Raw genomic sequence first — 16,696 nt, 5'->3', positions numbered from 1 at the left:
CACTGAAGTTGGAGTTGAAGGACCTTGGTTCAAATCCGGGCACTGTTACTAGTTATGTGACCTTGGGCAAGTTATTTAATCTCACTGGGCCTTGGTTTCCTCATCTGTTAAATGAAGGGGGCTGGATCTGATGATCTCTAAGGTCCCTTTTCCATGATCCTAAGTTGATTTTTGAGTGATTTAACTATTCTCTCAATCACCTCCCATCCAATATGGCATAAAGGCCCAATGTTCAAACCATTACATTTTCAAAGTCAACAGGAAAGGCATAAAGGACATTTTCTTAAAGATCTGAATTTCTAGGAGAAGCTCAAAATTTAAAAATTAGCATTTTATCAATGATAGTTTTGTCATAACCAGAGTTTTAGGTTAACATGATTGGTCAAGGCATCATCCAGATGGCTCATTGGTACCTTTCAAGCCACCAGAGGGAGCCCTCTTCCAGTATAACCATATGCCCACCCCAGTATTTGCCCTTCATTTGGGGGTATGTGGTTCTTGCATTGTTCCTTTGGAATGGCAATATGAGGAAAATGCCTTTTAACCTATCTTCTTTCTGTACCATTTCCTGATAGGAAAATTTCTGACAACGCCAAGCTGAAGTGGGGCCCTTTCTTGTACTGGACGTTTCTGTCTGCCTTTGAAGGAACTGTGTTTTTCTTTGGTACTTACTTCCTTTATCAGGCTACAACCTTGGAAGAGAATGGAAAGGTAAAGTTTGGGCTTGCAGGCTTTATTTATGTACTTCTAAATATTATATTGGGATGTCATCTGTGACTGCTTATGGTCTGCTGCTCACCTTTACCCTTGACTAGAGTCACTTGTAATGGGGTGCAAGTGAGAATACCTTCGATCAAACATGAACGAGCCAATAGTATACTTTGCTCTATGTAAACCTTGAAGTTTTCATCTGGCTCTAAAGCTGTGGCCTTAATTTGGTTGCAGTTTTTGCTGAAATGGTTATTGACTCATGACTTTAAGATTTTAAAAAAGAAATACTTTGAGGTCAAAGTTGAGATGTGTATAATTACTATTTTTGTTTGATTAAAATATTCAGGCAATATGAATTGCCTACTGTGTCCAAGAACATGTGGTAGAAAGGGGGAGAGATGGTAAAGCTGGAACTCATCCGTTGAACCTCATTTGGCTGCCTGTGAGTTGCAGGGCAGACCATCTGGAGGTTTCACACAGTGGGGTGAGGTGAAGAGGAAGACTTCACCTTTCTTTGGGGTGGGCTCTGGCTGACTCTCCAGGCAACCAGGGCTTGACTATTCCATTTCCTTAGCACTAGCCTTCCCTACCCACCCCTATAGCTGTTGGAGCATAGCAACTGACTGCCCAGGCATGACCCTGGAAGGGGAGTTCCGAGGGTTGCCAAGAAATGCTTTTCCCCAGGAGAACAAGAGGCCCTCAGCCATACTTCTGAGAATTGAGTCCAGTACATCACATCCTTTGCTTTAATTACATCCTGTCGATTTCCAGGGGGGGTGGGGGGGGGGTGGCTTGTTAGAGGTGTTCACGTTTATACTCTATTGAACTCTGCCTGCAACTGACCTTTGTGGCCTTGGTCACACTCTTCTATTTCCTTGTATTCTCCGTTCCAACCAGATTGCATTACCGATTGTTTCTCGTTCCCTTTCCATTTCTGTGCAGTCACCCAGGCCCATTCCCTGTGCTAGGCACTGTGCTCCTTCCTTTCTGGGCTTCTTGAAATCCTGCTCTTCCTTCAAGGCCCAGCATAGGCCTCACGTCCTTGATCTGTACCCCTACCCGAAGCTGAAAGTGAGTTCTTCCTCCTCACATTTTTCCCAAGGTGCTTTGTCTGGTTTTCTCATTTAAGCTCAGTTACCTTGCAGCCTGCTTCTCTCTGTACACACTTTAAACCTTGCTTCTTGAAGCCCAGTACAGAACCATTTTTCATATTTACATACCCAGCATCTATTTGCCTTCCTTGTCCATAGTAGGTGCTTTTTAGAGTTTTGTTGTTGAATTAATGAAACTCTAACTTCCCCCAACAAGTGCTAAACTGTAAGATCTAATTATAAAGTAGATAAGATCAGCAGATTTGAGTGACATTATCAAGTGAGGGACTGCAATCAAACCTCACGACTTTGGACTAATTGAAATCTGGCCATCTGAATCAGCGAACATTCTGAATGACCGAATAGTTTTCTAAAAAAGTCCAGTCTGATTACTTTCTGGTCCATGCAGTAAGTCAGACTGTGGCCGACTACGTGGCCAAAGGAGTTACTTCCAGATCTGCCTTAAGAAAAGCATTCTAAGCACCATTTGTAATTAGCACATTAATTGTCTGCAAATAGCTCTTGGGAAAAGAAATGCTTCCCAAATGGGTAAAAAGACCCCTGGGAACATGTTTACCCTGTTCATTTGCTCAACAGAGCCTTTTTTCAGCTTGTGCAAGGGGAAACTTCAGCCTGGCCTCTGTCCAAATTATTCCAAATGGATGCGGTCTTATTGCCTGTGCCATCGTTCCAGTAAATGCTCGTTAAAATGACCGATGAGTGCAAGAACTGCTCCCAGCAATTAATCCTAGCACCCATGCGTGATTTGATTGAATCTTTTCTGGAGTTTTTTTTTTTTTTTTTGGCTTTTATTAACTTTCATTTTTTTTGCTTTGTTTAAATAAAAAAAAGAAACTTTCTGACCTCATTTTCTATTTTAATGATATTCATTCAGATCTTGACCACATTTGGTAAGCATATACGTGTCATTGACTACATTTGGATCGATTCAGACTGCTTTTCCTTCTTGTTGGGCCAACAGTCAGTGGGCTCTTGAAGCCCACATGGTAGGTTGGAGCTGGAAAATGGGAAGCCCCCTCATGTTTGATTGCTGCCATCATTAAGGAATAGAGCCCCGCCCAGTGGCTTTTTGGTTTTCTAGAGAAAGAGTCTATTTGAATCTTTAAAGACCAAAGTCATCCAAATGACTTGTTCCTCTAAACATTGCTGTCAGAGTGGAGGGATTTTCCGCCCTTGCCATCCCTGTGATTTAGTGCGTAGGCTTCATATGTAGTATGGGAGAGATTCAGCAGCAACATCAGAGACAGATGTGGGGTCTTCCTTGGAGAGTACCAAAGGCCACACTCAAACCCTGAAACGGCATCCTCCCCCTGCAGACAAAGTGACTGACTCTGAATGATTTCAGTTGGCCAAAGAAATACAAAATGCTACATGTAACTCTCTGATTGTTTTTTCAGGTTTATGGGAACTGGACTTTTGGAACTACCGTTTATACGGTCCTAGTAGTCACTGTAACACTGAAGGTTAGAGTTTTTAAATTATTATCGTTATTGTTGTTCAGTTATGTTGGAAGAACATTTTGTCCTTTCAGTTTGCTTCCTAAATCAGTTTCATGATCTTTGTTTTCAAAGTTGTTTGCTATTCATTATAGCCTTTTTTTCTGACCTCTCCCCAAGATGCCTAGCTTCCAGTTTTCATCAGTGACCACTCTTTCTTAGGATGTTTCCCCTCCATTGTGTGTATGTGTGTGTATGTGTGTGTGTGTGTGTGTTTTCTTTTTAGCACGTCTTTGTACCTTGGCATTTTTGCAGGTGTTACAACCTAGAATGAGAAAAATATGAACTAATGGATAGCCAGGTGCTCTTGGAGTTAAAAAGACTTAGTCTTGATGCTGACCCATATTGGTCATGTTGTTCTGGAAAAGTCTCTTAAATCAGCACTTCTGGTGGCTCTCTACAACTACAAGGTGCTGATCTTCAATGGTGGAAGGTGTTTGCATGGTAGGAGTTCTTCATGCCAATGGAACTACAGTCACAGGAAAAAAAACCTTTTTTTTTATCAGTGGTATATCCCACACTGGGAAACTCACTTTGGCTAAAGCCATTCATGTAAATAAGTATCTCCCAGTTATCCAAGATGGGCCTCAGTGTCTATGCCATAAGAGGTCTTGACTCTAAGCCTCATACTTTCTCTACAACTCCAAGCTGCCTCTCCCAAGATAGTTTCCATACATTTAATCATATCCTTTTTTCCTGGAATTACCACTAGTCCTCACTTCTCCTACTTCTCCCCACTGCATTGAACCTTTCTATGAAGCCAAACCAAAAGCAGCTGAGCAAAACCAGCCAACACAATGACCATATCTGCCATCACATACAATATTCTGCACACATCGTCCCTATACATTGACAGTGAAACTTCCCTTCTCTTAAAGCACCTTCTTTCTCATCATCTCCTCAGCATCTCTCTGAGGTATGGATATTTGGCCACATTGGTGGTATTCTTATAATATGGTCGTATAAATGGAGAAACCATGGCACAGATGATCAAGACCCTTTTGCAAAATGGCAAGATGGAAAACTTGGGTTTTTCAGTTCCCATTCTCAAGAGATCCTAAATCCACGTAGTGGAGAGAACCTGTTATATAATATATGCCAAAAGTTCTAATGTCCCAAATTGGTAAGTCCTTCCTCCCTTGTTCCTGGTACCCTCTTCTTTGCTCCTTTCTCTTTCCCCAGCCCAAACTAGGACCTACCCTATCATAGAACTTTGGTTGTATAAGAAACACATTTTATCTAAGCAAGATTACTTTATATTCTTCCTTAACTGAATTTCTAATCCCTCCCCATTTTTTTCCCCAGCTTGCCATAGATACTCGGTTCTGGACTTGGATCAATCACTTTGTGATTTGGGGTTCCTTAATCTTCTATATCTTTTTCTCATTCTTCTGGGGAGGCATAATCTGGTAAGTGCCTGTGTATTCCTAAGTAACCCTGTAAATATACCTTTTTATCCACACCTGTATATATTTATACTTGAACACTTGCCATCCTTTATTATAAGTAGGAGCTGGAAGAGACCTCAGAGGTCATTGAATCCAATCCCCTCTTTTTACAGAGGCCTAGGGAGGAAGTGAGTTGCCTAGGGTCACAAAGATAGTAAGCATCGGGGCTGAGTTTTGAACTCAGGTCTTCTTGACTTTACGTCCAGTGTACTCTCTTTGCTTTGTCTCTTTTATAAAATGAGATGAACCTGTCAAGGAATTAATGATTAATTATTATTAATTAATTAATATTATTATTATTATTATTATTATTCATAGTGATTTATGCTTAGAAAGTACTTTCCCTAGGTTATCACATTTAATTGTCCTACAAAGCATGTGAAGTAAGCAAAGTGAATATCATTCTTTCCATTTTACAGGTGAGAATACTGAGGCTTAGAGGTATTAAGTAGCTTGACTATAGTGATGCAGCTAGTCAGTGGCAGAACCTCAACTCCAGCCCAGCTCCTCTGACTCTAAGTCCATCATTCGTTTTACTATACTCAGTCCTCTTTCAATTCAACAAGCATTTATTAAGCACCTGTTGTGTGCCAAGCTGAAAATTTAAAGACAAAAAATGAAATAGTGCCTGACCTCAAGTAGCTTACATTGTACTGGGACGTATCATATGTATGTATATGTGTGTATACATATACATACACGCACAGATAAATCAGTATAAAATATATCCCAAAAGTCAGTCTTTCCACAACCCATTTCTTGAACAGACACATGCCTTCCTCTATTTTTCCTATCATGAATTCCTGTTTTCTGTGTCAAGGTCACAAAGAACTCAGAATAAAGAGTTGATTTGCTGAGCGCATAATAAGCAAACATGTGCCTCAACTTTATTTCACTATAGGCAACCATAATGTCCTTGAAAATTTTTAAAAATATTTTATTATTCCCACTTATACTTAAAAAACAATTTTTAACCATCAGTTTGTACAATTTTGAGTTCCAAATTCTCTCCCACCTTTCTGCCCCTCCCCCCTCTTTGAGAAAGCAAGCATTTTGATAAAGGTTATTCATGTGCAGTCATGCAAAACATATTTCCATATTAGTCATGTTGTGAAAGAAAACAGACAAAAATGAAGAAAATAAAGAAAGCCAAAAAAAAGTACACTTCGATCTGCATTCAGACTCCTTCAGTTCTTTCTCTGGAGGTGGAGAGCATTTTTCATCATTACTCCTTCAGAATTGTCTTGGATCTTTATATTGCTGGGAATAACTACATCATTCCAGTTGATCTTCATAAAATATTGCTGTGACTGCAGACAAAATCATAATGTTCTTGAAAAGAAATCAACTCATGTCTTTGAACTTAGAAAACTGATCCATTTGACGTACCATTCTAAATTAGACTAGACGAGCAGAAACTATTACTGGGTGCATTTGGTCAGAGATGGGAGCCATAACTAGGACCGAGTGAATGGGGCTTTGTCCTAGGATGCCACATTTAGAGTGTGCTGATGACATCTGTTAATCTTCAGAAGGTCAAAAGAATGTCACTTTAGAACCAAGTTAGCAAGAAGAATTAATTAAACTATAAACCTACTGGGTAGGAGGCAGTGTGGTACATTAGAACTGGACTTGTAGTCAGAGTACTTGGGTTCTAATTCCAACTGTCATTTAATTTTTCAGTGTCTGAATTTCCTTGAGTATATAATTTGGAGGGGGATGGGACCGAATGAATCCAGATGTCCTTTAAAGTCCCTCCTATTTCTAGACCTATAATTCTATGGTCTTGAGTGATCTAACCTTTCCAGGTCTCAGTTTTCTTTTCTGAAAAAAGGAGTTAGACTCAGTGATCTCTGAGGTCCCTTTCAGCTCTAGGCCTATGACACTGATGATGATGAGGAGGAGGAGGAGGAGGAGGCTTTCTCCAGCTGAACTCATGATTGATGGCACTTGCCTCAGGCATACAGATTCCTAGGGATGGCTCTCCTATCTATAGCCATTCACTTTCTTACGGCTCTAGCTCCAGGAGACATTGTGCCACACTGTGTCTGCAAGGGCCTTGGCCTCAGCCTGGTGAGGGAGTTCCTGGGCGGGAGTTCCTCGCCAGTTGCAGAGAGGTTAAATGTTAGTGTTTTCCTTGCTAAGCCTAGTTAGCCCTTGATTGGTTCTGGCTGGCAATGTTTACATAGCTCAGTGCTTTGACTAATAGAGCAAATTGCAATCATCTCTGTTGATGATGTTAAGTGAAATCCACTGAGGTTTTCAAACCCAGCACTTGGCCAGGTGCCCATTTCTGGCCTCACAGCCTAAACACCTAGCATAGTACCTTACCTGGTGGAGACCTAATGCTTAATAAAGGTTTGTGGATTGATTGCTTCTTCCTCAAGTTGCTTAATTGCTTATTGAGAGAAAGCATAGTGTAGTGAGGGCTAGACATGGAGTCAGGAAAGTCTGGGTTCACTCCAACCTCTGAGGCTTACTAGTTGTGTGGTCTATGCAAATGACTTTAACCTCTTTAAACTTCAGTATTTTCATCTGCAAAATGAGCATAGTAATACCCCTACCATCCACCGTCTAGGGTTATTCTGAGGCTTGGATGAGACAATGTACATGGAACATTTTGCAAACCTTAAAGTGCTAAATCATTGTCTGATAGGACTTGAATTTTATTTTCAGCACCTAGCACAGCATGGAGACCATCAGTGTCTGTGACGTGGCCGATCGCTTTTGCTCTGTGGTATGGCCTCCTGCCTCCCTTTCCTTATCCTTATTTTGTTGAGGCAAATAGTCAGGAGAATACATTAAAGCTGGAAGGAACCCTAGAGACTATCTCATCCAACTCATTCTTTTTACAGAGGAGGGCAACTGAGGCACCCAGAGAGGGCAAAGGATTGGCCCAAGATCCTATGGCAGATGAATCACAAAACCAGAACTAACTCCTAGCTCATCTGACTTCCAGGCTTGCTCCCTTTTTACAAAGCCAGGTTACCTGATTGGCCAAGAGGGAAAAATGTGCCTTACACATTGCCATGGGCATAGAGCATGGTAATAAATATTTGTTGATGGGTGGGAGACCAGATCAGTCTTCTAACTGGATGGTCTCTGTTTATAATAATAGTATATGATGATCTAAGAGATTAATTGAGGGACTATGTAACCTAGCCTCTTGAGACCAGTTAAGTTAACTAGTTAAGGTCCCAGTTAAGGGCCTAGGGACTCCTCACCAAAAGGTCTGCCAGTAGGGAGTAGAGGTTTTTGACCCTGACGACCCCTAGATCAGGGCTTCTTTTTCCACTCACAACCCTTTTAGCCCTTCTTAAATTGTGGATTGCAACCTCATATGGGGGTTGCATTGCCACCTACTAAGGTAAGGAGGGGCTATGATGTGCATCAGTGCAGGGAAGTAGAGAAGATCTCATTGGTGAGAGGCAGCACTGTGCCATGGGAAGAATTCTGAACTTGGATCCAGAAGAACTGGGTTCAAATCTCTGCCACTTTCTAGTGTATGGAACCTTGGACATGGTCCTTAAACCTCTCTGAGTCTCAATTTCCTCCTCTATAAAATAGAGGGGATGGCCTCTGAGGTGCCTTCCAACTCTACTTCTAGGATCTATGATTCTTGAAGGTTAGAAATCTGAGAACTACATTTGAAATATGTTCTTGTCACTTGAGACACAATTAGAAAAAATTTTCACTGTTCTGAAAAGGGCATTGCTTTTTATTTCTGAAAGAAAGCCCAATGAGCATAACCCTGGGAAATGAAGGTATGTAGGAAAATGAACTATATAGAAGACCAGGGCCTAGAGTTGACAGACCCTGAAATGTGTAATTATGACATGCCCATAGTACATGTGAAGAGAACCCTATGGGCACAGGGGCCAAAGGAAACATTTCTTTGTTTTGGTTTTGCTTTAGGTTATTGTGGAGAGATACTTCCATGTTGGGGGGTAGGGTGGGGTGGAGGTGGCAGGGGAGGAACGGATAGACAACAGTTCAGTGAAAGGTTTAAAACCTTTGATGTTATTGTTGTACAGTACTTCCTGCTCCCTCTGTTAATTGTGATGAATGAAAAGTGAGAGAGAGAGAGAGAGAGTGTGTGTGTGTGAGAGAGAGAGAGAGAGAGAGAGAGTGTGTGTTTCTGGGTAATTAAAAATTATTAATTACCCAGAAGCTCTGTATCTCGAACTTTTCATTCATCTCTCAATGCAAATTAGCGATTTCATGTGTAATATAACCTAAGATTGTTGTCTGGAGGCACTAGGAAATGAAGTTGATTTGTCCAGGGTCCCTCAGGCCAGTATTTGTCAGAGGTGAGACTTGAACCCTGGTCTTCCTAAACCCAAGGTCAATGCTCCAGTTGTTCCACCATGCTTTGATACTGTGATGAACCTACACCCTCATTCCTTGTACCAGTGTAGACCATAATTCCTTTATGTTTTATCATGCTGAACAGGTGTTGTCCATTTCTTTCTAGCTCCCCCCTATAGTAGCCCTGTGGCCTGGAGGCCTTGTCTCCTTTCTTTGGGGGTACCATACACAGTGCCAATTAAGATGTCCATCTCCAGTTTCTCATGCTCACCATATGGACTCCCACCACCATTTTTCATCATATATATCAGGTGGTCATGCATGTCCTCAGTGTATGAGCTTTTTTCAGTGATACAAATGAATTCAAGTTGGCTCCCCCAAGCTCATGTCATCTGGCTAGGCCCAAAGCAGAGGGTATCCTGGTGGGAGCTCTGGGCAGAGAGCAGCTGAATCCATTTCACTCAGTTCTCTGAACTGTTTGAAATATTTCTGGAAAATTCAGGTAACTGCCTCCCTCTTTCCAGAGAATGAGTTTATTTAAAATTTTAAAGATGATTTTCCAACATAAGACAGTAACATACCAAGGCAATTTATGAGGTGGCTACAGTACTGGACTAGGAATTAAGAAGACCCAAGTTCAAATGCCACTTCAGACTCTTACTGTGTGACCTTGCACAAGTAAGTCACTTAATCTCTGTTTGCCTCAGTTTTCTCATTTGAAAAATGGGGATAATGATGACACCTATTTCTCAGAGCTGTTGTGAGGACCAGATGAGATAGTATTTGTTTTTAAAAAGTCCTTAGCACAGTGCCTGCCACATAGTAGGCACTGTATAAAGACTTTTTTCTTTCCCTTCCCTTTTCTTCTGTGAACTTCAGTTTTCTTGTCTTTAAAATGGACATAAGGGTTGCACCTGTACATCGGGGGGTTGTTGTAAGCCTCATATGAGAATATGTGTATCAAGCATCTTGCCAAAACTAAAGGTTCAATTTAAGCATGATCCCTGCTTATTATTTGCCTCTCAGTCTCATTTTCCTCATCTGCAAAGTGAGGGTTCCACTTCCCTCTACAATCTCTAAAATACCTTGGTGCCAAAGCCTATGACATGCATTTCCAATGGTAGTCAGCTACTCTGTTGGAGTCTTTTGGAGTCTGTTGTTGTTTAGTCATTTTCAGATGTGTCCAACTCTCTATGGCCCTGTTTGGGGTTTTCTTGGCAGAGATCCTGGAATGGTTTGCCATTTCCTTCTGCAGCTCATTTTACAGATGAGGAAACTAAGTAACTACGAAACTAAGTCATGAAGTAACTTGCTCAGGGTCACACAGCTAGTAAGTGTCTGAGGCTGGATTTGAACTCATGAAGATGGCATTATCCATTTAGTAGAATGGATCCCAATCCATTCATACCTTCTCATTCTGTGTGCTTACTATCACCCTTGTTCATCACAGGGTTGGCTTCAGGGGAGGCCTTCCTCCGTTTCTTATGTCATCCTGAGAATATTAATGGTGTTAGTCATCATTAGGTGATTAATCTAGAGCCAGAAGAGATCTCAGAGACCATCTCATTCATCCCTCCCCTAATTTTACAGATGAGGAAATTAAGGCCAAGAGAGGTGATGTGTCAGTCTTCTTTAACCATCACTCATTTCTTTGATGTCATTCTTTATGGTGGTTGTCTATCCGAATTGCCCACCTGCACTGTGTTCCTGCCTGCTCATCCCCACCATGACCTCTCAGCAACACTAATTTTTAATTCTTTAGCGTCCATCATGCTCATCCCTGGAAGAATAGTCATGGGAATAGGGACAGGACCTGTGATTTCAATGCTTTAAGGAATTCCCAGATGAGGAAGCTCTTTCTACCGATGCAGGTTGGCACCTTTCCTGCAAGTTATAGTCTCAGAGAGCTGCCAGAGTCAGTCAGTCAGTAAACATTTATTCAGCACCTACTGTGTTCCAAGCACTGTGCTAAGTGCTGGTGATACAAATACAAAAAAGAGATACTGTCCCTGCACTTAAAGAGCTTCCAGCCTAATGGGGGAAGATGACATGCAAAAGCAAGGTAGGGGTGGGAAGGAAGGGGAAAGTACCTGGCAAAGGCAGATAGAAAGTTCTGAAGACATGCAGCCAAGTGGGAAATGAAGAGCTGGCTAGCCCGGGCAACCTCCTCAAAGGGGGATTCTGGGAGGAACTCTCCAATCTCCACCCTCCCACCAGAGACAAGCCCCACTGAGCAGTGAAGTGACTTGCCCTGGTCTGCACACCCGAAGAATACTCATGTCTCCATCAAGGACAAGTTTGGAGTCATTAAAAGTACTCTGCAGTTTCCCGAAGGCAATTTCTCCCATTTTCTTCCTCTTTCTCCTGTTTAATTCTGAACCCATCTTCATCTCCATGTCCATTTGCAGTGTCTGTCCAAGATATATCCATTGATGGATGAGCTCTATGTGTTGTTCATCCAGCTGTATGTCATAGTCTGGACAATATACATTCTTCATCTACTCAGTTTGCATCAAGACTTGGAACACTGTAGTCTCCTGGATGGAATCCATAAGTGCTCAAGAGCCTAATCAGACACACAGGAAAAATTGAAGCCCAAGTGATGTGATAATTTAAACATTTTTGATCCTACCCCCCACCCCCCTCCATTTAAAAAAAAATAACACAAGTCTAGACAAATCTCTAAGGTCCTCTCTGACTTCGTGATTTTCTGATCTATACCAAGGATGCAAAATATAATTTTTTTCTATGTATTTTTGCCAGCAAAACTATTAAGCACTACTACTGATGTTAAAAATTGCTAACATTCCCATAGTTCTTTAAGATTTGAAAAGCACTATTTTATTGTCTCATTTGATCTTCACAACAGCACTGGGAGGTATCCCCATTTTACAGATGAAGAAACTGAAGCAGACTGAGGTTGTGATTTGTCCCAGGGTCATATGACTAGTAAGTGTCAGATAGGATTTGAACTCGAGTGTTCCTGATTCCAGCATTCTTACCCACTGAATCATCTAGATGTCTCCCAAGTATGCACTTGACTGAATCCAAGTGCTATGTGAATGTAAACAAGCTGGCTGAGCATGACCAGGGACCATGTGAAATCCATTGTTTAAATGCTATCAGAGCTAATTTCTTGGGGCCAATGGGGTCTTGCACTCAATATTGACCTCTGAGGCTTTGGGTATAAAGACTAATCCCTACATTTTTATGTTATCTTTACACGTCTTAGAAGCTAAGCTTTCTGAGTCTGGCTGGACCTCAGAGGTCATCTTGTCCAATATCTACTATAGCTTTCTGTCAAATGATCATTTAGGCATCACCTGGATACTTCCAGTGATAGGGATTTTATTGTTAGGCAGTCATTTCAGTCATGTCCAACTCTCCATGATCCTATCTAGGGTTTTCTTGGCAAAGATAACTAGAGTTGTTTGCCATTTTCTTTTCCAGCTCATTTTATGGATAAAGAAACTGAGAGCAAGCAGGGTGAAGTGACTTGTCCAGGATCACACAGCTAATAAGTGTCTGAGGTTAGATTTGAGCTCAGGTCTTCCTGACTCCAAGCTTGGTGTTGTATCCACTGTCATGCTACCTAGCTGCCCTTTACAGTGATGGGAACTTACAACCTAATGAAACAGCCCGTCCCACTTAGGGATGAATCACATCGATAAAAAGGTTTTCGTTAAAATCAAAGTCCAAATCTTGCTCTCGTGGATCAAGAACTAGGGAGGGACCTTAGAAGAATCCAACTCCTTCATCTTCAAATGAAGAAAGTGGGGTCAAAAAAGGTTAAGTGACACAGTAGAATTTGTACCCAGGTCCTTCTGACTCCAGATTCAATGCCCTACGTACTTACTACACCACACATTCTCCCTTATAATTACTGCTCACTGTTCCTTATTCTCCCTTCTGGGGCCAAGCGAACAAATATGTCTTTCATACAACAAGCCTTCAAAGATATAAAGAGATCTGCTATGTCTTCCTTTCAGGATAGATGCATTCTCAGTTACTTCAGCCTGTCCTTGTCTTCAGTCCTTTCTCCTCGCCCCCGTCCCAGTTTTCCTCCTGGATGTGCTCCAGATTATCCTGGAGGATTCCTGAAATAGGGAACCCAGAGCCAAAACCTGATACTGCAGATATGTTCTATAAAGGCCTGACACAGTGTCACTGTCATCTGACCCCATTTGGCCATTAAGTTTGTATGATGACTAATATTAAACTTCTAGTACACTAAATCCCCAAGATCTTTTCCCCCATAAATAGCTGAATCTCCTCCATTTTCTACTTGTGCAATTGACTTTTTGAACTCTGGCATGTAGAACTTTACATTGATTCTTGCTAAAATTTTTGTCTTCTTTAATTCAGCCCATTAAAAAAAAGCTGATTGAGGCCTTTTGGAGGCCTGATTCTATCATCCAGTCTATAAGCCATTCTTTGTAGCTTCAAGTTATCCACAGATTTCATTAGCATGCAAGCCGTACCTTCATCCAAATCACTAATTACCCTCCCCCAAAACCTACCAAAAAATGGCAAACAGAACAGGGACAGAGCCCTGTGTCCTTCCACTAGAGTTTACCCTTCATGGTGACATCAACTCATTACTTCTCACTCTTAGCACTTTTTAAGATAAAAGTAAGTTGAGAAGTAGCGTTAAATCTAGAGAGTTATGGTTTGCAGGGAAAGGGTATCCTCTAATCACCTGATGACTTTTCAGCTTTGTGTATCAGAGGTCCATGTAATTCATTCATGACCCTAAAAGCATCCTAGACCTTAAGCATGACTTTAATTCAAGTCTAGTTGTGGATTTAACAATACTTTTATGACCTAATAGCCTCTCTTTGGCCAATAAGAAATGGATTATTGGCTTTAGGCTGAGAGGTGTAGCTATATAGAACAATTCAGATTTTCTTTGTGCCCCTTGGTAATAACAAATCTGTTTCCTTTATTTTTTTACATTAATATAGATATGGTTGCTGCATTTTACCTTCATGATATTCTTCCCATCTCAACAGCCAGTTGAAAACATTTCCAATTATCCATCTCCTGATAGTCTCTAGGAAGGCTTAACCCACAGTGTGAGAATTACCGTTAGCCTCCTGGAGAGCAAACCTTTTCTTACATTGCCTACTTTACCATTTTGCTTAATTGTTTTACAATATATTTTCATTTATTTTGTAAGTTCACATTAAAATTTTTTTAACATTCGTTTTTTAAAATGTTGAGTTCCAAATTCTCTCCTGCTCATCCCCACCTTGAGAAGGCAAGAAATATGATATTGATTATACATGGGAAGTCATATAAAATATTTCCATATAAGCCACGTTGCAAACAAATTATACATGAGAAAAAACAAGAAGAATGAATAAAGTAAAAAAAAAGTACATTTTTCTTAATTATTAATGGCCACACTAGAATCCAAATAGATTTGGGCCTATGGTCACTATTTTTCATCCACTTGTCTATCTATCTATCCACCCAGCAATCCATTCATCCATCCATCCATCTAGAAAATATTTATTTGTTAAGCATCTGCCACGTGCCAAGGGCTTGGGTAGCAAAGATACTGAAGCAATGGAAGGTCACATAGATCTATGGAAACATAACTTTCTACCTACAGCCTGGAGGATCAAGCCTAATGTACCTTCGGTTTGGGATATTGCTTTATTACTGGCATTGGTATAAGGTTTTAAGTTTCACTGATGGTTTTGTTTTGATATCATGATTATTTCTAGATAGACTTTTATACTTTTAGCTCCTATCCTATGTTGCCTGTCATCTTCTCTCAACACTTCTCTCAATACCCCCTGAGCTTTCCTTCACAAAGTGAAATAATTAACTAAAGCCAACCCACACGGTGATTGAATTGGAACCTGTTAAAGCATTCTTAGGTCATCGTACCCCACCTCTCCAATGAAAAGACTGAGGTTCATGTCCTTCTCTCTTTTCTGGGGCCACAGTTGGTCATTACAGTTACGCAGCAAGGTAGCTGCCTTATAATTAACCATTCATTGTCTAACTTAGGGCCTTTACCAGCAAGGGAAGAACTCTGATATTAAGACCTTCCAGATTCTCTGACTATGGATATATTTTATCAGAAACATACCCACCGAACACAGGATTTTGCACAAGGCCAGGTCTTGCCAACATGCCTGATAGATAGATTCAGTTTGCAAGAGATTAAGAGCTGGCTTCTGGTTTCTGTGTGGCATACTAGAAGCTTTTATATTCTTGGTCGTTATGGCTCACTCTCTTGGTAAAAGATGGATTTTATATTTTTGAAAGCGAGTCTACAGGCCACATTTATATTGATGAAAGCAGCTGGAGCAGATGGGATCCTTGTCCTCCTAAAACCTCATCTGAATTTCTCATGAAATAAATGCTTTGAAGCCTTGATGTTTTCCAGTGCTCAAAATTATTTGCCACTTGGCAGCTGCAGAGCTAAGGACCTGGTTGTTTTCAACTCAGAAGTGTTTTACCATTATCTCCTTTCTTAACAAATATTTGACCAATTTTTTTGTCCATTTTGTTGTGGTAGGTTCTATGGATGAGTATTTATATTAATGTGCATAGCTGAGGTTTTAATTAAGTTTGTTTCCTTGACATCCTAATGATTCAACCAGTGACATTCGCTTCATTCTCTTTATTGTTCTTCACCCCAGGCCTTTTCTCAAGCAGCAAAGGATGTATTTTATATTTGCCCACATGATGACTTCTGTATCAACGTGGCTGACAATGATTCTTCTGGTATTTGTCAGCCTTTTCCCTGAGATTCTTGTGATAGCGGTTAAAAATGTCAGGAGAAGGACTCCCAAGGTAAGACCTGAACCTAATTTATACAGTGATTTCTGAACAAGGCTTCTCTCTGCCAGGAATAAAAAACAGTTGCTGTAGAACTGTATCCATCGCTGCATGTTAAACCCCTCCCTACAGGCCCATCGCTTCATTGCCACCTCTGCATTAACAAGTATAGTTAAAACTGGGTTGCCCGACCAGATGGTGAGTAGCCATGTTAACAGTTTTTTATTATAGACTTAAACAGTTCCTGGAGCCTAGGACCTCTTCCATGTGGGATGGTGAAGCCTGGGCACCTAGCTTTGCCCTTATGGCTCTCATCTGATAGACAGTTACCCCTTGGGTTCTTTGGAACTGAAGACTGACTCTCTGGTGGTTGATTGGTCAATATGGTCCTTTTCAATATATTTGCATCAAGCATGAAATGTTTTGTTTTCTTTTTGAGCAGCATCAGTTGTCTGAGGCTCATGAAATGTCGTTGCCCTCTGTCAGCCTAATCACTTGGTCCTGTGTTGTCTGTCATCTTTTCTGAATCTCTCAGGAAAACATTGAGAAAGGAAAAGATAGAAAAGGCTAGTCTATATGATTGGAACCCTTACCCATTTTGATGAAGAACTTCATTAAACGTGGCAGATCCATGCCTATGGGAGCTCATCTTATTAGTCAGACCCCCTAACACCAAGTTTCTGGTGTATTGTCAGCAGCCAGAACAAAGGGAATATATTGAGAAAACAACCTTATGTTTGCGGCCACATGGGCCCATATGACCAAATTGTTTGATCAGCCACCAGACTGGTTAGACTGAAGTTTTTTCTTCATATTGACTGGC

The 16,696-nt window shown here is 40.9% G+C and overlaps 1 protein-coding gene across 6 annotated transcripts in view; it reads left to right on the top strand.

Moving 5' to 3' along the window:
• Nucleotides 1-16,696, top strand: part of ATP11C (ATPase phospholipid transporting 11C) — a 214,468-nt gene that overhangs the window by 181,836 nt on the left and 15,936 nt on the right. For all 6 annotated transcript variants that reach the window (XR_011971071.1, XM_072626289.1, XM_072626290.1 and 3 more), the window contains exons 25-28: nt 576-711; nt 3,221-3,286; nt 4,625-4,728; nt 15,735-15,888. Coding sequence is in view for 5 of the 6 variants with exons in the window: in XM_072626289.1 (XP_072482390.1) it covers nt 576-711; nt 3,221-3,286; nt 4,625-4,728; nt 15,735-15,888 (460 nt within the window). In the remaining variant the exon portion in view is untranslated. The remainder of the gene's footprint in view (nt 1-575; nt 712-3,220; nt 3,287-4,624; nt 4,729-15,734; nt 15,889-16,696) is intronic.

This window comes from Notamacropus eugenii, chromosome X (genome assembly GCF_028372415.1).
Source record: "Notamacropus eugenii isolate mMacEug1 chromosome X, mMacEug1.pri_v2, whole genome shotgun sequence".
NCBI classification, from domain to species: domain Eukaryota; kingdom Metazoa; phylum Chordata; class Mammalia; order Diprotodontia; family Macropodidae; genus Notamacropus; species Notamacropus eugenii.
This window is presented reverse-complemented; position numbering and strand designations above follow the sequence as displayed.